This window comes from Ascaphus truei, chromosome 5 (genome assembly GCF_040206685.1).
Source record: "Ascaphus truei isolate aAscTru1 chromosome 5, aAscTru1.hap1, whole genome shotgun sequence".
Classification (NCBI taxonomy): Eukaryota; Metazoa; Chordata; class Amphibia; order Anura; family Ascaphidae; genus Ascaphus; species Ascaphus truei.
This window is the reverse complement of record NC_134487.1, coordinates 110,586,786-110,613,229: the sequence shown is the minus strand read 5'-3', so window position 1 is coordinate 110,613,229 and position 26,444 is coordinate 110,586,786. Positions and strand designations below refer to the sequence as shown.

Genomic DNA, 26,444 nt, shown 5'->3' with positions numbered 1-26,444 from the left:
GACAAATTTACTAAAATATCTGGATTCAAAATCAACCAATCTAAATCGGAAGCTCTTACATCAGCCTCCCCGGGGAGGTTGAAAAGCTACTAAAGCTTAATTTTGATTTTATTTGGAAACAGAACCAGATTAAGTACTTGGGAGTCCATATTACCAGAGTCGTCAGAGACATTTATAAGGCAAATTATCCCCCCCTAATTCGATCTCTAAAAGCTGACATCTTAAAGTGGTCCTCCCACAGAATCTCTTGGATAGGCAGGATACAAAGTATCAAAATGAATCTCCTCCCCCGCATCCTTTACCTATTCCAAACGTTACCGGTGCCACTGAGACTGAAAGACCTACTCTCGCTTCAGTCTGATATCTCCAAGTTTATCTGGGGAGGCAAAAAACCGCGAGTAAACAAACTAATTATGAAGTGACCCCCTGCTGCAGGGGGCTTAGCGGTACCTTGCCTGTGGTCCTACTACAAAGCGGCGCAATTAAGCCAAATTGTTCAATGGCATTCCAACCCTGCATTGAAAAGATGGGTGGATCTAGAAATGGCAATTTGCGCCCCAATAGAGCTGAAATCCTTGATTTGGCTCCCCAGAACAGCACGCTCAGGTGCTGACATGCCGCTTTCCTCTGTGACCAACTCGCTGACAATATGGAATGCATAAAAGCACAGTCACTCCCTTACCACTAAAAATTCCCTGATGTCCCCCCTTTGGGGGAACTCCGACTTTGCTCCGGGCTTGCAGTACAATAGTACCTCTAATTGGATAAAGGCCGGTTATATGCGCCTCAGGGATCTGGAGGGATATGGTAAAAAAAATTAAATCATTCGAACATATTAGATCTGAAAAGAATATTCCCCACTCTGAATTTTTCAAATACCTCCAGGTCCGAGCGTTTTATAATAAATTAGCCCCTTACCCAGCACTGACTAAATTTGAAAAGCTCTGTCTGGTAGAATCAGACACTTCGGGACACACATCGCAGTTATACGGGGAGGTGGTCGGTTCTGATGACCCCGAGCAGAGACACCCGAGATACAGATCCCAGTGGGAGTCCGACCTAGGAGAATCCCTAGAAGACGAGGACTGGAACAAAATCTATCTGGCAGCTGCCAAAAGCTCAATTTGCACCACACTTAAGGAGAATGCATATAAGGTCCTAATGAGATGGTACCACACCCCGCTAAAATTATCAAGGTATGTGCCGGGACTCTCCCCGCTGTGCCCTCGACAGTGTGCAGAGTCGGCCGACCTGTTACATATGCTGTGGTCCTGCCCACGGATCGCCCCTCTATGGGAAGAAATTCGAGATTGGACTCAGAGGATCTTGGGCCTCCCGATTCTTCTAGACCCATGGCTGTTCTTGTTGAACAGACCACAAGAAGGGCTCTCAAGAGCAAGCAATAAACTAATTGGGCATCTTGCCCTAGCGACCCGGTGCGAGATCGCAGCAGTATGGAAACTTAATGAAACCCCATCCATCCCCAAGATTCGAAACAGGATTTGGTTTGTCTACCAGATGGAAAAGTTAACGAGTCTGGTTAATGACACTGGCATCAACTATCTAAAAATCTGGATACCTTGGATAGCCCAAACAGACATCCCCGGGGTGGAGCGCGACACAATATGGCATTAAAAGTTTGAGGTGCATTCTCCTTCGGTGGGTAAAGACCTTATTCCACTTCCTCACAGAGGCCTCAGGTGCCACGTTCAACTAGACAAAAAGGATCCTCGATAACAATGATGTGAAGATGGGCTCCAATAAACAGTCTTCAGAAACTCCATCCGTAACCCTATCATCCCACCCCCCCTCCTCCTATCAGCAGTCCCACCCCTACCATCCTTCTCTCTCCTGTGTCACCTCCCTCACCCATCACCCGGTAAATTGTTACACTGGCGACACACTTTATTCGAGCTCGGCTAGTCCCACGAATTCGGGTATACCCGGGTGTATTGAGGTTTGTGACTGTTTTCTGCCCGAGTGCATTGGGTTATTTTCAGGCAGGGATTGAAGCATTTTATTCCCGCTGGCTGCAATACTGCACAGTATATATATATATATATATACTGCATTACAATTCATGAATTTATGCCATCTGGTAGACACGCGAAGTATTGCAGCCTATTAAATCCTAATCATTATCATTTAACAGATAAGCCGCCCGTCAGCCAGGCATGAACCCAGGCTGGGAAGGCAAATGCAACGGGGCTTGTCAGAGGTGAGGAGCGGCGCATTCCAGGTATCTGCCAGGTACATACTGGGTATTTGCTCGAATAAAGTGTGTCGGTGCAGTATGTATGATATTCAAATACTCAAACGGCTTACCCACCGAGAATTTGGTGTTGTCTGAGTCAGTCTTGTCTTTTGTTTTCTTGTCGTCACCCCTAGTGCAATATATCACTTCTACATTTTTGCTGAATTTTATTCTAATTGCTTATATCAGTGTCATTTTATACTTTGTTCCTCAATAAAAATACAAGTTATAAAATAATAAAAAATGTATTAGCTTAAAAACATTTACAAAAAAAGTCCTGACAGGTCCTCTAACGTGTTTCACGCACAGGGCAAGCATTAGCTTATAAGGGCTCCATGTAACAATGGTTTTTCAGACAAAAGGTGACACTCATTTGCATGTCATTTCCCAGAATCCCTTGCTGCAGTGGAAGCACTGTATGCTGGGGGTAATGGTGAAAGGCAGGGTTGCAGACTTGCCTAAGACATGTGAATGTGCTCAGTGATCTTTTTATTTGCTATATGCAACACGGTGGAGGTTTTTTGTTGCCTTTTTCACCCACCATAACTTAAAGTATGTATGTATGTATGTATGTATGTATGTATGTATGTATGTATGTATGTAGTAAAAAGTTGTCAACCCCAGAAAAGTAAACAAAGAACAGCACTCAAGTGGTAATAATGCAAAGAAAAACCTGTATTAGAGATGGTATACAAGCACACTTAGTCCAACGTTTCGGTCCAGAAAGGACCTTCCTCGGGAGTGCTGAGCACCAGGTCCACTTAGTTGCCGTCTTTTTGGGTGCTGGCTGCAGTCCATTGGTGAAGGTCAAAAGAATAGGTTAGAGAGGAAGCAGGAAGCCCAAGGGAGAGGGGTCATCAATATGGCAGTTGAAGTCCCCAAGGAGACTCCTGGTTCTCCTTTCTCTCCTCAAAGTGAGAGAGACACTGAAGGGGGGTGACTAGAAGTAGGTGGAAATAGATGACCACCACATGGAAAGGGAAAGGAGAAAAAAGCTGGACAGTGTGAACCTCTAAGTAAGAAAAGGAAAGAGGGAGGAATAGGAAAGGTTCAGTAACGGTAAATAGTAGAGAGAAGCAGCCCCACGCCTCCACCCCTGCCATCAGGGTGAGGTATGTGGAAGAAAGGCCAGCATAAGAGAGGGCAGCTTCTAGTGGTTGTGTGTGGGGTGTCTGTTATCTTGGCAACAATTGAATTCTTGTAACTTTGAGCTAATAAGAAAACTTGAATATAGGGACAATTGTGTTTAAGTAAATAAAAATATAATTGTACACCAAACTTTTTTCTCTTTCTATTTTTTTACTTCAGGTGATGCAAGACTGCGGCCAGAAGCTAAGACAAGGCTCTTGACATACATAGAGGAAGAGCCTCATGATGCGAATGGTTATTTTAATTTGGGTATGCTGGCCATGGATGAAAAAAAAGATTTTGAAGCGGAAGCATGGATGAAAAAAGCCATCCAGCTTCAACCTGGCTTCAGAAGTGCCCTCTTCAATTTGGCCCTCCTGTATTCCCAGACTGCGAGGGAACTGGTGGCCCTACCAGCCCTAGACGAACTACTGCGATACTACCCAGACCACACTAAAGGCCTTATACTGAAGGGGGACATTCTGATGAATCAGAAGAAAGATATTAAAGGAGCTAAAAAATGTTTTGAAAAAATTGTAGAAATGGATCCCAATAATGTGCAAGGGAAGCACAATCTGTGTGTGGTTTATTTTGAGCAGCGAGACTTGTTGAGAGCCGAGAAGTGTCTAGTTGAGACTCTGGCTTTAGCCCCACATGAGGAGTATATACAGCGACATCTAAGTATAGTGCGCAGTAAAATTATGTCTCTTAATTCCGTGGGGCAATCTGTTCTTCCAGCAACTGGTGCTTCACCTGTGTCGAAAGAACAAGAAAAGGAGGAGGAAGACAAAGGGAAAAAAAAAACTCAGTTTGAAAAACTGAAGGAAGAAATAGAAGTACCAAAAAATAGCCCACCCACAAAACGAAAAAACAAAGTGCATACAAAATCTAAAAAAAGCCAACCAGAGACAAATACCGACAAAGAAATAAAAAAGAAATCAACAAAAGAAATCAAAGACATTGAAAATAAAAGAGTTGCTGCTTTGAAGCGATTAGAAGAGATAGAGCGTATATTAAGTGGTGAACAATCTGTAGAAGATCAGTCAAAATGAAGATCGGGTGGGGGTGAAACATTTTTTTTATTCTATCATGCATACAAGGTTACTCGGCACATCTGGGTTTTAAACATGAAAGGAAGTAAATTGAGCAGATCCGCATGTACCTGTAGGTATCAAAGACTGTAACGGAGTCTGAATTATAGAATGATTTGCCTACTGTGAGAATAAGAACTGGTACTAATGAACTTTAAAGAACGAAATACTTTTTTTTTTTTTAATTTACAATAAGGAATAACCGCATAATATCTGTAATCAAGAACAGGATTTTGTTTTCATATCTTCTGTGTCTCTCATTGATCTTTCACCGGTGTCCATTTCTAATTAGTAGCAAATTTTTGTTCTGGTTTGTTTTTTTTGTATTTGGTACCATGAGCACAAAGAAAAAATGTAAACTAAAAAGAAATTGGGCTCTATACTTTCTTTGTAATTATTAACTTTCAACATGTTGAATATATTTGATTTACTTTAGTATAATGGGGGATGGGGGCTGTGTGTGTCGGAGACATACTCTAACTTTTACAATTCAATAGTTGATTTTCTAAAGGTTGCTACCAGGTGACAACTCTTGAAGTGACTGACATAAGAAAGCAAACTTCCAGCAACCTCATCTTAGTGCAACAATTTATTTTCATGGGTTGAACTTCACAGAAACATTAATTGTAATAGCAATTTGTTTGCTGCAAGATTTTAAATTGCACTCAAGGTGGTGGTCTCCCCCTCCCCCCATCCAATATGAGAAACTTTCTTTACTACACTTAATATAGTAGAACAAATATTTGTCCATAATATGTGAAACAGAAATATAAGGGGTATTGTTCTTCATCAGGTTTATAAAAAAAAAATTTTTTAATGGTTTTTACCAATGTATCTTAAAACCAATGTAGTGACATGATTGGTAGGGTAGATATTCATTATTAATACCGTTGACATTCTTTCACTTCCCTTCGCTGCAGACCGTTTTATTTTTGTTCTGTCTAATATGCTGATCATTCTCCCCTTCTACAGACAATGTGCTCTTCCTTTTTCCTTTACATTTCTCTAACGATTATGATCTATGTATTATACAATTCTGGTGAGATTTTGAGGCCATGGCGAATTGTGCAGGAATTAAGGAAATTTGATTGTTGCTGGAAGAAAGTGAAAACATATTTATTTTCAAAAATACATAATAAAATATTCAATAAAGCCAATAAATAAGTTGTTCAAAGTATGTAAGACTTGCCAATGGAGTAGACTTCTTGCAGGGAGCTGCTTTCTATTGCAGTAAATTACTTGAATCAAAAGCACTATGGAATCACAATGAACAAGTTGAATATTTCTGGGTAAGAGAGAACTATATGGAGTGAAGAATTGAAGACCCTGATCCTAATTTGTAAAATAATGTTATTACAGTATATGGTCTCTGAAATCACTGTCTGTTTCTTTTGTGAAGTGATCCTAATCACAAGCTAAGAATGATTAAATTATGTAATCTTTTATAAACCAATATGTAACCAATGTAATTTTATTGATTACCCGCTTATGGAAATCTGTGTTTTTGTTTGTGCGTACACTGGGCAAAAGGTGGCACTGTGTGCTCATTTGCATGTCATTTCCCAGAATCCCTTGCTGCAGTGGAAGTGCTGTGTGCTCGGTGAAAGGCAGGGTTGCAGACCTGTCTAAGACATGCAAATGAGCATACAGTAATTTTTCCATTTGCTATATGCTTTGCTGTGGAGGGTTTTTGTCACTTTTTTTACCCACCATAACGTGTGTGTTGGGTTTTTTTTTCCACTTATTAGGCACTGTGTATAATATTATACATCATATTATTTAACAATTGTTTGGTACATTTTATATCTGGTGTGTGCTACTATATATTTATTCTTGTTTTTCACCAACCATTTAGTAGCAGCCTTTGCCTTTTTTTAGTATTATATCAGTGATAGGTTGTATTCACTTTAATAGTATGATGAAATCAGCTAAAGAAAGGATCACTAGAAGAAGTGGCTTTGTTTCCACTTTGGGAGGAGCTACTATCCCACACCTTGAGGAAAATGTTATCAAAAATAATTTTTATAATTTGGAGAAACTTAAGGAAGAAATTAGTCATTGGTAAGATGTTCATTCCTTACAACATGATATAGACAATAAAATTGTCCCCAGAGGTTTGAGGATTACTAAAGCATCCACCTTTTGAGACACATTCTGAGTTCTCTAGAAATTGAAACAATAATTTGGATAATTGTTCCTTGGCTTTGATGAATCTTTGAGTTGAATTCGGAGGGTAAATTATAACATTGGAGACGGAAATAGAATCGTTACAATCTGTTCTTAAACCCCATTTTGAGAATAAAGATTTTCTTCATTTTGACGATATGACCAATAAAAGGGTAGAGACATTTGAAAGATAACTCATTGAAAGAGAGCGCAATAAATAAAATCGTGATAATGAAGAACAGTCTATATTGGAGAGGCTCTCCGGCACCTGCGGGACACTACGTTTCCATGTTGGCTTTATTTTTGTTAAATAAATCATGACACGGTGTAATATGTCTTGTGTTGTTGTTCATCTGAGGTTGTATTTACCTAATTTTAAGACTTGCTAAGGAACAGATTGTTATTATGTCCTGATATGTAAAACCATAGAATTCAAAGAGGGTGTGCTTTCTTTTTCACACAACTGTAAGTATAGTCCTTGGACCACCAGTGTGGGCCTCAAATACCTTCAAAATTCATATCAATTTGCGGTCTCGTACAGCCAGTAACTTTTTCAGTTCTAGCATATCCATTATGAAGACTGCTTTTTAGATTCAGGTCCAGTGTTTTGTGAACGATACAGTATGTACAGTACATTCAAAAATACATTATTTAACACACACAAAAAGAAAGTAAAGTGATTCTAGCACCAGCATTTAGGATAGATTGAATGGGGAGATAGATGAGAGGTGAGATGTAGGCAGGCCAGACAGGAGAAGGTTACAACAGCCGAGATGGGAGATAATGCATTAGAGTTTAGCAGTAGGGGGACACTGGAAAGGGTGTATCTTTGCAATGTTAGAGGTAAAAATAGATTTTAGCTACATTGTGAATATGAGAGGAGAATGTGAGGAGTCAAATGTGACCATTGGGCAGCGTGCTTGTGATACTGGATATATGCTAGTACTGCCAACAGTAATGTGAAAATGGGCAGTAGGGAAAAGCTTGGGAGGAAATCTGAGAAGTTCTCTTTTTGACATGCTAATTTTGAGTCAGCGGAGAGACATTCTGGGACTTTGGTCTGTACAGCAGGTGTAAGATCAGGGTTTGAAAGGTAAATTAGTGTGTCATCAACATAGAGGGGATATTTAAACCCTAGGAATGTGATAGAGAGAGGGTGTAAAGAGAAAAGCGAAGATGTCCCAGGACCGATCCCTGGGGTACGCCCACTGAGATTGACAGAGGAGTCAGAGGTGGTGTTGGAAAACGAGGCACAAAGTAAGAGGTAAGAGGAAATCCAGGATAGATCTGTTATGGATAGCAAGTGAATGGAGAATGTGAAGGAGCAGAGGGTGCTCCACCATATTAAAGGCTACAGAGAGGTCGAGTAATATGAGCAAAGTGTAGTGACTTTTGTCTTTTACAGCATGGAGGTCATTCATTTTGTGAGAGCTGTTTCAGGGGAGTGGCAGTGCGGAAGCCAGATTGGAATGGAGCTAGGAGAGAGTAGGTGATAAGAAAATGGAGCAAACGAGAGAATACAAGGCGTTCATGGAGTTCAGAGGGATATGGCAGGAGGGAGACAGGGTGATCATTAGAGAGAGAGTTTGGGTCAAGCTTGTTATTTTTGAGTAAGGGTATAACTGGAGGAAGCTCCCTGGACCTGGGGGAAAAGAGATCATACCAGAGCCATAAATATAGACAAACATATGCTGTCATGCAGATACTTAAGGCTAAAGCTCCGTAGACTGAGCTGTAAAAACTTTTACACAGTAAACAGTATTTTCATTTAAATATGTTTAGTTTACAAAAAACTTGGAAATATGTTGTTTATTATTGCCTGTTATAGTGTATACATAAGATGAATGTTATAAGTCATCTGTCTGAAACATCCTGGATGACTGCTGACAGGAAGTGATGTCATCTTGTGTAAAGCTACCACAGACATCTTGCTTCCTGGCAAATCCTGCCCTTTCTTCCCTGACAGAAAGTAAGCCTCTCACTGGCTTTTAAATAGCAGACATTTGCCCTTGGACTTTGCTCATGCAAAGTACTTGTTGCCTTGTCCTGTCAGCTCTGCTTTGCCTGCTGCCTGTCTTGACCTTGGAACTGAACCTGACTACCCCTTGCCTGCTGCCCACCTCTACCTTGGAACCGGTCCTGACTGCCCTTTGCCTGCCGCCTGCTTCGACCCCGGAGCCATACCTGACTACCCCAGCATCCCAAGCCTCTGATCCCACGCCAAGGTTGGTGTATTACTCCCTACCTCTGCCCTGCGGGTCCGTATCCTGTCTTACAGTCAGCAACGTTACATATGTGCTGAAAAAGTGGGGCAGAATGCTCCGTTTCCTCCCCTATTCTTTTCTCTTCTAAAATTGTTTTTGAAAAGTTTTATCCACAACTGTGTATTAGAATCACCCCCAGTTACAAGTATAGTTATGGATAAATGTATATGTATACTCCCCCAGTGCTCGGGGGGATGGTTGGTCGGTGCCACTTAATTACCTTCTCTAGCACTTGTATCTGGGGGGAAAAGCCATTGCGTGGCAGGCAATACTTGCAGACCATTCTGGGAGGATAATATTTTCTGGAAGAAATGGAGGATCACATTTAAAGATCTCTTTATTGTTTTATTTGTATACGTTACTGTTTGAATGTATTTGTGTTTTTTGTAATGCAGTCCAATGTCATCATTACAAAATGTGCAGAAATGAGAGTAATGTGTAATGATGTCCTGATTCCAGAGGGTGGGGAACCATTAGATATGCCAGCATATGGGTTTCCTGTTATCTAAATTAAATATGTTGCATAAAATAGTGACATTGAATGAATATAAAGGGACTAAACTCTTCTGCTGAAATAAAATTGGCTCTAATGAAGTAAAAAAAAAAAAAAGCAAGGATCAGGTTATTTTTTTTATGCAGGAGATTTTTATTGTGTGGGGGAGGAACCAAAACTGTTAGACAAACCATTAACCCATGCTTACTTTAATTTCTCTAGGGCCAAGAAAAATGAAGTGGAAATTGTATTGCATAACAATTACAAGATTAAATATATATATATATATATATATATTCAGATAAGGCAGTTGGCACTCCAATAGGTGCTGTTAAGCCACAGGTGCACGTCCCATATAGAGAATGTAGTTATACGTTACCGTTCCAAGGATTGGTAAACAAGAGACAGCACTCAATGTTGAAGATCAAAGTGTATTAGTGAAAGCAAAAATACATCCAGAAACCCAACGTTTCGGTCCTACAGAATGGGACCTTCCTCAGGGGGATACAAAAAGGATTTTTTGTATCCCCCTGAGGAAGGTCCCATTCTGTAGGACCGAAACGTTGGGTTTCTGGATGTATTTTTGCTTTCACTAATACACTTTGATCTTCAACATTGAGTGCTGTCTCTTGTTTACCAATCCTTGGAACGGTAACGTATAACTATATATATATATATATATATATATTCCTTGTGAAATGGAAATATAAGGAACAAAAAATTACCTTTGCAAACATTCATGCGTTAAACACTGGCCAGATAGATATTTTGAAGAATGTACAAAAGCAAATAAACATTCAGACACTGGGCGGTATTCCTAAAGGGTGACTCTAATATGGCGCTTAATTCAATGATTGAAACTTCTAGTCAGTGTACTCAATTCCGCAAAAGATATCTCAGATGCTTTAAAACAGCCCTGATCCAAATTACATCAATACACAAGGTGAGCTATGAACCAGTCTGGCAAGGACTACACGTTCTCACAGCCACATAATAATTATTCAAGAATTTATTACATCTTTATGGATCAATGTAATTTTATTTCAATTTAATAAGACAATATTGGCAATATTACGTGGACAGATCACGCCCCAGTAGAATTTGTGATAAAATTAAGGGCCAAAGGTTCAAATTCGAAGGGTGGTCATGGAAGCTAAATGAGTCCATATTGATAGAGCAATATTACTCTAAAAGTCATAGAAACATTAGAGAATTGCTTCAGGTAAAATTACGTGGATGGAATAGCCTCAGACACACTATGAGCTGTTGATAAGAGTGTGATCAGGGGGGTTCTGCTCGAGCAGGCATACATTAAAAAGAACATAAGAGACAGACATGTTGGATCTAAGCAAGCAAATCCAGGTATTTGATGTAAACCATAAATGCACAGCTGATAAGGTGGTACTTTGAGTTGATCAAAACTAGAGTCAAATATAATCTGCTAACATCACATAGAGGTGAGAAATCCTTATTGTGGTTATAACAAAAATTCTACGAGAAGAGCAATAAAATAGATACAATTATAACTAGTAGACTTAAAGGTTAACAGAATCATTTCAATATAAACAAAATAAGGGATGAATTCAGGAAATTCTATGAGAAATTATACAATCTGGATTTGACCCAAAAGATAGACACGGCTCAAAATGAAACAGCCATTAATACATTTTTAGACGAAGTGAAACTCTCTACACTGGACGCATAGTTAAGGTTAACCTTATAAGCAACCATTACAATAAAATTAATAGGGTAATAAAGGGTCTGCCTGCCAGGAAGAGGCCAGGCCCAGACAGGTTTCTTCACAGTTGTTCTAAAATGTATGATCAAATATTGTTGCTGAGAGAAACAGTCTTTATAGCAAAACATTTGAGGTTTGCATCACAGTCATGCCAAAATCTGGGAAAGATAACTGGAATTCTGCGAGTTACAGACCAATATGGCTTATTAATGTAGATATTAGTCAGGTTCCTACTGGGCCTAATAAATTTAGATTAAGCAGGCATCATACCTGGGCGAGATGCCAAGGACAACACTAGACAAATCTTAAATATTATACCTCACCGCCAAAATCCCTGCCATGATACTGTCCTTAAATGCAGCGAAAGCATTCAACAGGGTCCCCTGGGAGTACATGTTTAGGCTAATATGGCATATGGGTTTTGGGGACTTCATGTAATATGTTTAAGCATTATACATTAATCCCATGGCTAGGATCAAGCTCAATGGGCAGACATCAAATACTTTCCAAATATCCAATGGAACTCGTCAAGGGTCCCCGCTATCCCTACTGACTTTTGCTATGGTCCTGGAGCCCCTGGCCCCAGCAATTAGGGAACACCGAGATATCTCCGGAATAAGGATGATGTCCTCCCTATGATCATGAAGTCCCATAGTGACAGAGCTATTGGAAGAATTTGGGAAGGTTCCTAATTTAAAGGTTAATCTATTCAAATCCAAAGGATTGAGAATTTAGCCTACCAGGCCAATGGTTGGTCAACTGAAAGATAGCTTCCCTTTTGAATGCAATGTGAGTTCCATCAAATACTTGGGTATCCATCTCAAACTACACCCCTCTTGAAATGAGTATAGGTAATTGTAAGGATTCCAGTCTAGGGTTTGACTGGAACTCACCCTTACATGGCTGTAGAGGTTTCTGGCAAACCTCTCCCTGAACTGAGTGATTGGCTGCAGCTGTTCCTGGACTTAAGTTGCAGCTTGCCTTGTTGCTGCCTGTTGTGCAGCTCTGCAACTATTGTGTCTCCTTGCCATTTAGGGTCAGCTTCTTCCACCAGGAAAGGGCTGAGTATAATTCATTGTAACCTGTGCTTGTCACTAGCACCTCTGCTTTGCCTGGCCTGTGGCTATTCTGTGCTGAATCCCTGCGCTGAAGCTTTCTCAGTTCCTTAGGCCTTCACTGGGCTGAAGCCTCGGTTCCTGAGGCCTTCCGTGTGCTGAAACCCCTGCGCTGAAACCTTCACCATTCCTGAGGTGTTCCCTGTGCTGAAGCTTTCTCTTTTTCCTGAGCCTACCCTGCCTTCCCTGTTTGCTGAGGACCTCCCTGGTACCGACCACAGTCTGTGACCCCGACCATCGCTCCTGTGCCACCAGCCTTGACCCCAGCTTGGATATCGACTATGCTGCTCTCTTTAACTCTAACCCGGCTACCCACGACTACGGAATCCGCAATCCGTTCTCGGCCACGGCTCCAGGTCGGTGTACCATATCCCCACCCTGGCCCTGCAGTCCGGTCCTGGTTTGTGGCGAGCACATCCGTTACAGTAAGGACTTAAAACTGTGGAAAACGCAAATTATATCCTGTATTGGAAGAACCAACAGTGTCAAAATGAAGGTCTTACCCAAAGTGTACAATGTGTTTCAAATTATCCCCATTCAGGTGCCAAACTGTAACTGGTGCACGTCACAAATGGGATGGAACAACGAAGCCGAGGTGGGAATATTTATACACCAACATGAAGCCTTGAAGCCATGTGGGACTCATCGTTGTTCGTAGTTGGGTCAGCATAGGAGAGAGCAGAGTAGTAGGGGAGAAACCCGAGGTCGAGGAGTGGAGAGGTTGGGGTCACTAGCCGTGGTCGAGGATTGGAGAAATCAGCGGGTTCAAACTAAGGTGAAGTGAGACAATGCTTGCGACCAGCACACATCACGAGAGATGCTCAGTCAACTTCCCGGTAGAAGAGGCTGAGCTTAAATGGCAGGGGGAGCCAATCGGGCGCAGAGCTGTACAGCAGGCAGGAACAAGGCTAGAGCCAATCAGGTGATCCGAGCTTGACGGGCAGAGCCTGTGTCCGGTCCTCACACAAACACTTCCTCGCATGTTTCCAGCGCAGGATCTGTAAGTTCATCTGGGAATATAAAAAACCCAGAACCAACTTGAGTACACTGTATGAACAGAAATCACAGGGAGGGCTGGGTCTGTCACATTTTAATAAATATTCTCTCTAAACCCAGATAAACTCCCTCTTTGATGTCACTGAAGCCAAAGCAAGCAATGGGTTGGAACAGAGAGAGTCTTCTGGATGGAATTAGAAATAGGAGCAACTACATGGCTAGGGAGAAATCATCTGCCCAAATATCTATATGAACATTCCAATATTTAAGCAACTTTGAAATTGTGGGATGAAATAAGCATCAGGAACCATTACTACCTTATTTTCCCCATTAGCCAAAATTTACTGTACTGGAACTCAGAATTCCCATCAGGAATGTAAATTCAAAATTTGGTAACTGGAAAGCCGCTGATATGACTACATTTACCGATCTGGTATTCATTTATAAGATTAGTACGTTTGAGTATTTTAAAGACAAGTTTTGCTTTCAGGAAGCCTAGATATGGTAATATACACAATTAGTGAATTATACCCAGTCCCGTAGCTACAAAAACCAGAGTAATCGGGCACAAGTCTCAATTTGAGTATGTTTTCTTGAAACTCTGGCTTGGGAGTATAATATACTTTATCACACATTTTCAAGGAGATCTCTAATGAAGACGTGATAGACAAACCGGGCTATGCCCAGGCATGGGAAAAGAATATTGGGCTTAAGCTGTCTCTTAATGACTGGTCCGGCATATGGAAGATAGCATACACATTAACAATCTGAATACTTGAAAACACATATAAGATATTAGTCAGGTAGTGTTATACCCCCAGAAACTGCATAAGTACTTCCCGAATATTTCTAGTATGTGCTGGAGAAGTTGTAGGAGTCAAGGTTCAATTCTGGACATATGGTGGAAGTGCCCGGTAGTCCAGGATTCTGTATTAATATAATTGATTATGTGCATAGGATTACAGGATTTTCCATACCATTGGACCCAAGCATACTATAACTTCACAGAGACGGAATACTAGGTTGTTGGCTTAAAAACTTGCTTTTCTTGCATTTACTAAATGTGACAAGATGTTCGATAGAGGCCATGTGGAAGAAAACACGTGCTCCTTTCATATACCACTGCTTGTTCAGAGTATGGGAGGTGATGGATTTAGAGAAAACTACACATGCCATTAAAGACGTCTCGATAAATTTTGATGAGGCCTAGAAAGTCAGAACTGCCTATATGGAAAAACAAATAAAAGGAGAAAGTGCTTAGATCAACTAACATAGTCACAAAAGGATTACTTGATCAAGATATATAGTGTGAGTGGAAAATAGAAACAATTTATGTAGAGGTATGAAACGAACTGGCCAAATTTATTTATTATGTTTCTATTACGTGATGTTTTTGATTTTCATATTTCCCTTGGTTCGGTCCTATAAATATTTTTTTTTTTTTCTAATAGGCATACATTTGTAAAGTTTTTTTGTGTGTTAATGTTGTCATACTATTGTAGAAATATGTAATCTTACTTTGCTATGTTTTCTCATGATATTGCTTAAAAATGTTGTGAAGACTTTAAATATATGTAATTTGAAATCTGACGAAACAAAGAATTTAACAAAACACACAAAATCCCAGCAAGTTCTTTTTGGGAACCCATGAGCCCCCACTATATATATATATATATATATATATATATATATATATATATATATATATATACATACATACATACATACATACACTCACTCCAATAAAAAGGTATCACAAAATACTGAAGAACATGTATATATATATTAGTGTTTAACAATTAATTATAACTACACGCCCGTGGCGAGAGGATTTAGGCCGCTGGCGAGCAGTGCTGCGGCTCTAGGAATTCCCCATGCAATTTCTCTCTCTCTCACCCACTCTCTCTCACCTCCTCTCTGTCTCTCACCCACTCTCTCTCTCTCACCCACTCTCTCTCTCACTCACCCTCCCTCACACACCCTCTCTCTCTCTCTATCTCTCTCTCTCACCCTCTCTCTCTCACCCACTCTCTCTCTCTCACCCACTCTCTCTCTCACCCACCCACTCTCTCTCTAACCTCCTCTCTATCTCTCTCTCACCTCCTCTCTCTCACCTCCTCTCTCTCTCACCTCCTCTATCTCTCACCTCCTCTCTCTCTCACTCACCCTCTCTCACTCTCACCCACTCTCTCTGTCTCTCTCTCTCACCTCCTCTCTCTCTCTCTCTCTCACTCACCCTCTCTCTCACTCACCCTCTCTCTCTCACCCAGCCACTCTCTCTCTGTCTCTCTCTCTCTCTCTCACACATCCTCTCTATCTCTCTCTCACCTCCTCTCTATCTCTCTCTCTCACCTCCTCTCTCTCTCACTCACCCTCTCTCACTCTCTCTCTCTGTCTCTCTCTCACCTCTCTCTCTCACCTCCACTCTCTCACCTCCTCTATCTCTCTCTCACCTCCTCCTCTCTCTCTCTCACTCTCTCTCACCCACTCTCTCTCACCCACTCTCTCTCTCTCTCTCACCCACCCACTCTCTCTCCCCCACTCTCTCTCTCTCTCCCCCACTCTCTCTCTCTCTCTTTCTCTCCCCCACTCTCTCTCTCTCTCCCCCACTCTCTCTCTCACCCACTCTCTCTCTCTCACCCACTCTCTCTCTCTCTCACCCTCTCACCCTCTCTCACCCACTCTCTCTCTCTCACCCTCTCTCTCTCTCTCACCCACTCTCTCTCTCACCCACTCTTTCTCTCTCTCTCACCCACTCTCACTCTCACCCACACACTCTCTCTCACTCACCCACTCTCTCACCCACTCTCTCTCTGTCTCTCTCACACCTCCTCTCTCTCTCACTCACCCTCTCTCTCACTCACCCCCTCTCTCTCACCTCCTCTCTCTCTCTCTCTCTCTCTCTCTCACTCACCCTCTCTCTCACTCACCCTCTCTCTTACTCACCCTCTCTCACTCCCCCACTCTCTCTCTCTCCCACTCTCTCCCCCACACTCTCTCTCTCTCTATCACCCACCCACCCTCTCTCTCTTTCACCCACTCTCTCTCTCTCTCTCTCACCTCCTCTCTCACACCTCCTTTCTCTCTCTCTCTCTCTCTCTCTCTCTCTCTCTCTCTCTCTCTCTCTCTCTCACTCACCCACACTCTCACCCACACTCTCACCCACTCTCTCACCCACTCTCACCCACTCTCTCACCCACTCTCTCTCTCTCACCCACTCTCTCTCCCTGTCCCTCTCCCTGTCCCTCTCCCTGTCCGTCTCCCTGTCCCTCTCTCACCCTCTCTCACCCTCTCTGTATCTGGATATCTTATTTACCCTATATACCCTAGCTGTCCTATACTACACCAAAATAACCTATACTGCTTTCTTCCAGATCTGACTCAAGCTTCACACGGAAGACATCGGAACCCCCCCTAACCCAAAAGACAGGTAGGGAACACATCCCCTCCAATGTATAACATTGCGGGAATGAGGGTACCTGGACATTGAGACACTGCGGATCAGGTAAGATCCCAGGCGGGATTGCTGCTTTAGATATTGTGAAGTGGGGATGTCCAGACACTGGTTAAGGGGTTCAGGAAACTAGTCATTCACATCTGGCTTTTATTTCTAGATCCGACATTTACACACACACAGACACACAGACACACACACACACACACACACACACGTAACAAGGACTAATTGTAGTATAATTGTAATACAATAAATACATTTGTCAAAAACGAATGTTGTTCTGACTAGGAATTTATTAAATGTATTTTATTTTAAAGCGGGACTAGGTGGCGAGTAGATTTTTTGGTTGGGCGAGTATATTTTTGGGTGATTTGTCGAACACTATATATATATATATATATATACAGTACCGACAATGTTTATTGAAGCAAAAGCCGCCGGTTGACCAGGACTTACTCCGGCTGGTGCTGAGAATAGTCAGTGCGCCAGCCGCATCCAGCCGCGTCCCCTCCGTTTCCCCCCTCTCCAATCGGCGCGCAATTTAAATACCTTCCCGACCCCCTAGCGGCTCCTGCTGTGCCCCTCTGCATCCCCGCTCCCCCGCTTACCTCATTTCAAACCTTCAGGGGAGTCGGGGAAGCCGGGGAAGCCGGGGAAGCCGGGCGCGCACGTCACTGTGACGTCACCGACGTCACGCGAACGAGCCGCTTCCCAACGCTTCTCCACGCTGCCGCCACGCATCCAGCCGTGCGGTTTTTAGTCGAATAAACATTGTCGGTGCTGTATATATATATATATATATATATATATATATATATATATGTGAGTGTGTGCAGTGTGCTGTGAGTGTGTGCTGTGAGTATGTGCAGTGTGCTGTGAGTATGTGCAGTGTGCTGTGAGTATGTGCAGTGTGCTGTGAGTATGTGCAGTGTGCTGTGAGTGTGTGCAGTGTGCTGTGAGTGTGTGCAGTGTGCTGTGAGTGTGTGCAGTGTGCTGTGAGAGTATGCAGTGTGCTGTGAGTGTGCTATGAGTGTGTGCAGTGTGCTGTGAGTGCATGCAGTGTGCTGTGAGTGCATGCAGTGTGCTGTAAGTGTGTGCGGTGTGTGTGCAAAAAAAACTTAAAAAAAAAAAATTTGGGGTTGTAACAGGGGACTTATCTCTGTTCACAAATGTGCCTCTAATCCAGCAGTGTGGTGGTTAACGGCTGGTAGCAAATTAACTAACACCACCTGCCTGATTAGAGGTGGTAGAAAAAGCCTGCCTTTGAGACAGGAAGTGACTCCTTAGCTCTGAATGAGAGCTGACCTTTGGAGAGAACACACATCTCTGGAGCTGACCGGTCTTGAGCTCTGCCCAGCATAGCTGATTGCAAGACACCAAATAAGACTTCTAAACCTGGATGCTGATTTTCTGTGCACGCACGGGTGCGGTTCCAGGAGAGCAGAGAAGCTTACTCTGCAGCAGCTAACAGATAAGACTTTCATTCTAAAGAGACTTCTTATATCTGCTTATGTCATGCTATGTGTTTGGGGCTGGGAGACCTGCTTAACTAGGAGTTGTGAATTGCATGGGATTTCACTAGAAATACTCCCAAGGGAATTAAGCTTTGTTTCCCCCCCTGTGTTTTGATGATTTCCTGATGAAAAGGAAAAGGCACAATATAATAATATTATTATAATTTCACCTTATAAAAGCCTCCAATGTTGTACCTCTGTGAACGTCCGTCTACATTTGGTGTCCGAGGTGGGACAAGAGGTGTCTTTGAAGTTAAAAAGGACCGAAGATTTTTATGTGAAATTTTTTGTTATGCTTTTTGGCCTACAAACAGTCTGAAAAAAAAAAAAAACCCTCATGCAGCAGAGATCAGAGTTAAAGGGATACACACTGCACTGAAACTTACAAAAACCCAGAAGAGACTGCTGAAGTAGCTAAACCTTATTTTGCCTATCACAAAGTGTAATATGGTCATTGAAATAGGGGTTTTGCCTTCCAGCCATAGTCAGGGTTCAAGAAGTGAGTCAGCCCTTAAAAAGGGATAGGTGTTTGTTATTTTCAAAAGTTTCGCTGAAGCAGTGAATACAGATGGTGACCCACTAGTGGTACTGATTTTTGCAAATAAAGGTTGCCACACCGCATAGGGCTACCAGCTGTGAATGGAGTATATGCAGAAAAGTGTGAAAATTGATACAAGACTGTGCTGAAGCAGGGGAATTTTTAGCAAACAAATGCTGAGTGTTGAGTCACCCTGCCAGGAATGAAAGAATGTTTCTTTTTCTGCAAGTAAAAAAGTCTGCCTATATATATCTTGGGAGCAAAAACAGACACCCAAAGTGTGAAGTGTGAATGCCATAATACCCAAAGATGAGACTGAAAATTACTGAACTCAGGCAGAAAACCAAATTCTGTTGCTGAAGCGGAGAGATTGCACCTAGCAAATAAATGGTGTAGAGCAAATAGACTTTTTTTTACCTAGCAACTGCACATCTTGTATACCTGATAAGAGAAAATGCATGCACAGTACTGCTGATATTGAAAAAAAAAAAAGAAATAAATTTTCCCAAGAAAGAAAAGTCTACAGAGATGCCTGTGAGAGCTACGACCTCTACAAGCAAAATATGCCCATCTGTAGGACTACCACAATTGGGGGTTCTAGCAAATACAGTGGCAACAGCTGCAATAGTGCCTCCTGAGATCAGGAAGAAAATTACACCGGATAGCCTAAAAATGGAGGACAAGATGCAGCGTTCCTGTAATGAACCCTACCGCACAGAAGAGTGGCCCTTCCAGTCCGATGAGGAGGAAGACATCGCTTATGGGGAACCCAAACAGAGTCACACCCACAAAACACCCCAAGAATGGTGGGGGTGCCTGAACTCGGCACGAACAGAAAAGAACGCTCCCTTTGATGACGAAAATGATCAGCAGGAGACAGAGCAGGAGCAGCAGATCACCCAATATTTCTGTCAGCTAAAGCAACTGCAAGAAAAGCCTGGCGTATATAATGAAGCTGCTAAAGTATCAAATAAAGAAGGAGACCCCAGTATTCCGGATGGGACGGAGTCATCCAAAACAAAGAAGCGGAAAAAGAAAAAGAAAACCGGTTCTTCACTTACCGTGGAAGGAACAGACACGTCCGCAGATCCTGTGGAGAAAAAGGGGGACCAAGTTGCCCTGCAGCCTAGAGAAAATGGACAATTCGTCCCGCGGGTAACTGAATATCCAGAGGGCCCAAGGCAGAAGTCGTGTACCCCAAAGAAGTGTCTATCCGGTGCCAACAGTGAGGAACCCTCAACCAACCATCCCAGGGAAGTGGAGCCGGAACCAATGAGTGACGATCCCTTGACCATCCCTGAAGATGCCCTGAAAAATGCCAGGCATGACTGTGATCTGCTCTGTGAAGAATTGGAAAGGGAGAGAGAAAATAATGCTGAGCTACAGAAGACTGTGCTCGCAATTTACTCTGCGGCCAAGACCGAATTGGAGGCTCTCAAGACTGAGCTAGATACTGCAAAGGCTACTATTTCCGCCATGGATGAAAAGCAGAGCCAATCTGATAAAATGGTGGCTACGCTAAAGCGGAAGTATGAGGAGGCACTGAAGCAGATGACAGTCTTCCAGCAAGAGGTTCACACTCTTCGTATAGAGCTGAATGCCTCACAACAGGAGGTCAACAGTGTCCGGATAGAAGTGGACGTATCTCAGAAAGAGGTTCAGACACTCCGCAGAGCACTTGATGCCTCACATCATGAGACCAACAGCTGCCGCACAGACCTGGAAGTTTCCAGAAAGGAACTACACAGTCTCACAGAGGAGCTGGACATTGCCAAAGAAACTATTGGTAATCTTTATACAGATCTCAAAGTCTCTCAGAAGGAGCTTCAGACCCTCAACCTAGAGAAGGAAGTCTCACGCAGGGAGAGTGTCATTCTCAAAGCAGATGTGCGTAAATGGAAGGAGGACTGCAAAGAAGCCCTGAAGAATACAGAGACTGAAAAAAGAGAAAATTCAAGATTAAAAAGAGAGAACTTAAAACTGAAAGAAGAAAATTTTCAGTTGACAGAAGAAGTCAAGGAAAAGTTTGAAGCAGAGCACTGACTGCAGAACCAACTGCAAAGTCTGCGTACACACCTCCAGTATGCTGAGGAGAAGCAGCAAATGCTACAGGAAGAAAAACTGCAGGCTGCTAAAGAGGTACAAGCGCTGCAGGAACGTCTGAATACCCAGTACGTCCCCACAGAGCAGTATGAGGAGCTAAAGGCCACGCTGCATGTCTTCAGAGCATCATTGGAAGCGGAGCTTCGATACCAGGTGACTCTGTATGAGAGGGAGCGTTAGAAGGCTCAGAAACTGGAGCAAGAGCTGGAGATACAGAGAGACTGTTCCATTCCTTTGAGTCAGTACACCAAGGAGAAAACAGACGCAGCGGCAACCTTGACGACAAAAATTACAGAGCTCCAGAATATGAAGGAGACTCTGATACAGACTCAGAGGAAGCAAAGTGCGCAGATAGATTCCCTGAGAAGAGACTTGCAAGACACACTCAAACAGGTTGAGACTCTGCAGGCCAGTAAATTACAGATTCCTCCAATACGGAAAAAAGTATTGGCTCTGCCCAAGCACCAGTATCCCACAGTAACTAATGCCCGTGAGGACAAGGGTACAGTGAGAGTTGGGGACTCCATGCAACTTTAAAACAAAATTACGAAGTTTGAGCCACCTAAGAAAGCACTAGCCAAACCTACAGCTGCCCAACAGGCAACAAACAGAGGTAGGAGTGTAGAATCAAAGCCAGAAGAATCCTTAGCTGAGGAAGCTGAAAAAATAGGACGTTCTCTGGAAAATGAGGTGGAGGTGCAACTCAGTCCCAAAGAAGCTGAACTGGCGACTCCGTGGTGTGGAGAAACTGCAGAAAGACCGCTTCAAGAGCAGAAAACTCTAAGGGCTAGTCCTAACTGCTCTACAACTGTTGCCATACACTTTGTCTACAAAAAGAGGAGTGCCCGACGCAACAGAAATCTCATGACCGCGCACGCGATAAAAAGACTTTACGTGGAAAAAGTCCTCCTCAAGCGACTGAGGAGTGCTGATCTCAAGCACCTTCGGGAGGAGACAAAAATAAACTGGAGAAAGGGCCCCAATCCCAGCGGGACAGAGGGTTCTCTTCCTCCATCCACTCTCATTCAAGTCACAGAAAGATCTCAAATGAGAGTGGAAAGATGGGCTTTGGCCGTGGTAAGCCCGAGCTTCCCACAAACAGGGGAGGTATGTAACAGGGGACTTATCCCTGTTCACAAATGTGCCTCTAATCCAGCAGTGTGGTGGTTAACGGCTGGTAGCAAATTAACTAACACCACCTGCCTGATTAGAGGTGGTAGAAAAAGCCTGCCTTTGAGACAGGAAGTGACTCCTTGGCTCTGAATGAGAGCTGACCTTTGGAGAGAACACACATCTCTGGAGCTGACCGGTCTTGAGCTCTGCCCAGCATAGCTGATTGCAAGACACCACATAAGACTTCTAAACCTGGATGCTGATTTTCTGTGCATGCAAGGGTGTCGTTCCAGGAGAGCAGAGAAGCTTATTCTGCAGCAGCTAACAGATAAGACTTTCATTCTAAAGAGACTTCTTCTATCTGCTTATGTCATGCTATGTGTTTGGGGCTGGGAGACCTGCTTAACTAGGAGTTGTGAATTGCATGGGATTTCACTAGAAATACTCCCAAGGGAATTAAGCTTTGTTTCCCCCCCCCTGTGTTTGGATGATTTCCTGATGAAAAGGAAAAGGCACAATAAAGCCTTATTATAATTTCACCTTATAAAAGCCTCCAATTGTGTACCTCTGTGAACGTCCATCTACAGGGGTCCACGCTCAAATCGTGTTATAGCGGATCGCGCTATAACGGGGTTGAGCTGTATGTACAAAATGTGTCCACTGTTTAATGAAACCTCCAGATTTATTTATTACCCTATGCAGATGTAGCAGATGTTATTGCACCTGTTAAATAATGCACCAGTATTAACAGTAGTGTTGAAAACAATGGTTAAGAAGGTGGCACACGTGTTTTATATTTTGTGTTAACGCACTCAGGGGTAAGGTGTGTTTCATCTGTATTTAAATATTTAATATACAGTATTGACATGTAAAGCATTGTATTGACCCTCTTGGTATCCTTTGGATGCAATGTCACTTCAAAGATGCAGCTACTGTACATGTTCGCGAGTGCAGGAGGGGCCATACTGTTTTAAACTTTGCACACAATCATATACTAGAATACAATCGTATTTTTCAAGGAATAATAAACACTTTGCATGCACTTAGTGATTTGTCACGCGATGTGGGGCGTCCTTTTCCATACTGTCAGATTGAATTGTCCCCTAGAAAAACTAGCTTAAAGCCTTGATGTAGGCACTACATCATGAGGCATAGATTTGTTCAGAAAGAAGAAACCGGAGCACAGCCAGAAAAAACAAAACGTGCAGTTTAGGACAGAGGACCATTTAAAAAATGTATTAGCTTAAAAACATATACAAAAAAAGTCCTGACAGGTCCTCTAACGCGTTTCACGCACAGAGCGAGTATTAGCTTATATGGGCTCCATGTAACAATGGTTTTTCAGACAAAAGGTGACACTCATTTGCATGTCATTTCCCAGAATCCCTTGCTGCAGTGGAAGCACTGTATGCTGGGGGTAATGGTGAAAGGCAGGGTTGCAGACCTGCCTAAGACATGTGAATGTGCTCAGTGACCTTTTCATTTGCTATATGCAATATGGTGGAGGTTTCTTGTTGCCTTTTTCACCCACCATAACTTAAAGTATGTATGTATGAATGTATGTATGTATGTATGTATGTATGTAGTAAAAAGTTGTCAACCCCAGAAGAGTAAACAAAGAACAGCACTCAAGTGGTAATAATGCAAAGAAAAACCTGTATTAGAGATGGTATACAAGCACACTTAGTCCAACGTTTCGGTCCAGAAAGGACCTTCCCCATGGGAGTGCTGAGCACCAGGTCCACTTAGTTGCTGTCTTTTTGGGTGCTGGCTGCAGTCCGTTGGTGAAGGTCAAAAGAATAGGTTAGAGAGGAAGCAGGAAGCCCAAGGGAGAGGGGTCATCAATATGGCAGTTGAAGTCCCCAATGAGACTCTTGGTTCTCCTTTCTCTCCTCAAAGTGAGAGAGACACTGAAGGGGGGTGACTAGAATTAGGTGGGAAATAGATGACCACTACATGGAAAGGGAAAGGAGAAAAAAGCTGGACAGTGTGAGCCTTTAAGTAAGAAAAGGAAAGAGGGAGGAATAGGAAAGGTTCAGTAACAGTAAATAGTAGAGAAGAGCAGCCCCATGCCTCCACCCCTGCCATCAGGGTGAGGTATGTGGAAGAAAGGCCAGCATAAGAGAGGGCAGCTTCTAGTGGTTGTGTGTGGGGTGTCTGTTATCTTGGCAACAATTGAATTCTTGTAACTTTGAGCTAATAAGAAAACTTGAATATAGGGACAATTGTGTTTAAGTAAAAAAAAATATAATTGTACACCAAACTTTTTTCTCTTTCTATTTTTTTACTTCAGGTGATGCAAGACTGCGGCCAGAAGCTAAGACAAGGCTCTTGACATACATAGAGGAAGAGCCTCATGATGCGAATGGTTATTTTAATTTGGGTATGCTGGCCATGGATGAAAAAAAAGATTTTGAAGCGGAAGCATGGATGAAAAAAGCCATCCAGCTTCAACCTGGCTTCAGAAGTGCCCTCTTCAATTTGGCCCTCCTGTATTCCCAGACTGCGAGGGAACTGGTGGCCCTACCAGCCCTAGACGAACTTCTGCGATACTACCCAGACCACACTAAAGGCCTTACAGTATACTGAAGGGGGACATTCTGATGAATCAGAAGAAAGATATTAAAGGAGCTAAAAAATGTTTTAATAAAATTGTAGAAATGGATCCCAATAATGTGCAAAGGAAGCACAATCTGTGTGTGGTTTATTTTAAGCAGCGAGACTTGTTGAGAGCCGAGAAGTGTCTAGTTGAGACTCTGGCTTTAGCCCCACATTAGGAGTATATACAGCAATATCTAAGTATAGTGCACAGTAAAATGATGTCTCTTAAGTCCGTGGGGCAATCTGTTCTTCCAGCAACTGGTGTTTCACCTGTGCCGAAAGAACAAGAAAAGGAGGAGGAAGACAAAGGAAAAAAAAACTCAGTTTGAAAAACTGAAGGAAGAAATAGAAGTACCAAAAAATAGCCCACCCACAAAACGAAAAAACAAAGTGCATACAAAATCTAAAAAAAGCCAACCAGAGACAAATACTGACAAAGAAATAAAAAAGAAATCAACAAAAGAAATCAAAGACATTGAAAATAAGAGTTGCTGCTTTGAAGCGATTAGAAGAAATAGAGCGTATATTAAGTGGCGAGCAATCTGTAGAAGATCAGTCAAAATGAAGATCGGGTGGGGGTGAAACATTTTTTTTATTCTATCATGCATACAAGGTTACTCGGCACATCTGGGTTTTAAATGTAGCCATGCATAATAATGACTGCGTACATCTTCCCTGTTGGCAGTAAGTCCTGGTAGGTACAGGCCTGCCAACAGTAGTTATGGAGGTTTTCCCTCACACCCTGGTGTGGTGCCCTGTGTAAGGAAGGGAGTGGCTGTATGCTCTGAGTCCCTGGATAGTGACATCAGAGATGCGCCTGCCCCCTGAGGTATAAAGGGCACAGCACTGTCAGTTAAGAGTTGTTAGCCAGCAGTTGTGTGAAGCAGCTGGTAAAATGTATGCTCCTGCATAAGGGATTGGAGGAATACTTTTGTGACCCTAGTGCTGTAACTAGCGGTAGCAGAGTGACCAATCAAGTCTGTCTAAGCCACACTGTGTCCAGGGACCTGGCGCAGTGGTGATCTCCCTAGGAGAACGGGAATCCCACTTCAATACGGGAGGGCGTACCTGGCAAAGGGACAGCACGGAGAGATGTGTGGCTAGAGCCGGCAGCTGCATGGGGCAGTCTGCTACATCCCAATCCACAATAAAGATGCCAAGTTCAAAGATACCCCCGCTGTGTGAGTGTGAGATTACTCTGCAGTGGCAGTCACCACCGAGAAGGAGTTCCTCACCAGGACTATCTCCCTGCGGAAGCATAGATCCTGATGAGGTGGAGGCGCTGCACATGAAGTAAGTTGGACTCGTAACCACTACCTCAGATACCTGTCCTGCTGCCATCCTCTATAACACCAAGCGGGAGACTCAGGAGTCCTGTTACTAGCAGGTGCACCACCACACACGACCTTGTAATGGGGACCGGTTAGACCACACGGGCCAATGTGAGATTGGGTGGGTCAGACAAGGGGGGTCCAGCCGTTACAATTGGAGGCGCTGCTGAGATACCTGTTAACAGGACAGGCTTTTGCTAGGCACACACTAGGAAACAGGGAGAGTATCTGCTGCCACTTTGTGCTGCGTGGGACGGAGCCAGGGGTAGTCGGGGAGCTGCTGGAGCTGCAGGCTGCACAGACGCCTTGGGATCCGTTAGGGGTTAGTGAGTCTGGAGCAGGGGGCTATTGCTGTTCTAGTCGTCTTGAGGTAGCGCTAGCGGGGGACGCCTGAAGGGGTAAACTGGTAACTTAGGGCAGGAATTCTGGAAGGGTCCGCACTAGGCTAGCCAACAGTAGGTCGACGCCCAAAGTACTGCATGGAAGAGCCAGAGTACTCTAGTCTTCATTCCAGACCACTTACCAAGGAGCACAGACTGGAG

At 43.0% G+C, this 26,444-nt stretch overlaps 2 protein-coding genes across 3 annotated transcripts in view; both read left to right on the top strand.

Annotated features, from left to right (window-relative positions):
• The window catches only part of LOC142495251 (protein O-mannosyl-transferase TMTC3-like), a 138,019-nt gene extending 131,049 nt beyond the window's left edge, over positions 1–6,970 (top strand). For both annotated transcript variants that reach the window (XM_075600470.1, XM_075600469.1), the window contains exon 15: positions 3,563–6,970. In XM_075600470.1, coding sequence (XP_075456585.1) covers positions 3,563–4,434 — 872 coding nt within the window. In that variant the 3' untranslated portion in view covers positions 4,435–6,970. The remainder of the gene's footprint in view (positions 1–3,562) is intronic.
• A 131-nt stretch (positions 6,971–7,101) lies between these two features.
• On the top strand, positions 7,102–24,629 carry LOC142495253 (protein O-mannosyl-transferase TMTC3-like). Its single transcript, XM_075600471.1, has 3 exons — positions 7,102–8,864; positions 16,620–16,675; positions 24,264–24,629. Exons 1-3 carry the CDS (start codon positions 8,662–8,664, stop codon positions 24,557–24,559), a joined length of 555 nt encoding a protein of 184 aa, XP_075456586.1. The 5' UTR covers positions 7,102–8,661; the 3' UTR covers positions 24,560–24,629.
• The last annotated feature ends 1,815 nt before the right edge of the window (positions 24,630–26,444 follow it).

Bases quoted from the DNA above. Each gene is read 5' to 3' on its own strand.
- LOC142495253 (XM_075600471.1), top strand. From the start codon at position 8,662: ATGCAAAGTACTTGTTGCCTTGTCCTGTCAGCTCTGCTTTGCCTGCTG. The intron at 8,865-16,619 runs GTTGGTGTATTA...GCTTTCTTCCAG, and splicing joins GCCTCTGATCCCACGCCAAG to ATCTGACTCAAGCTTCACAC. The intron at 16,676-24,263 runs GTAGGGAACACA...TTTTTACTTCAG, and splicing joins CCCCCTAACCCAAAAGACAG to GTGATGCAAGACTGCGGCCA.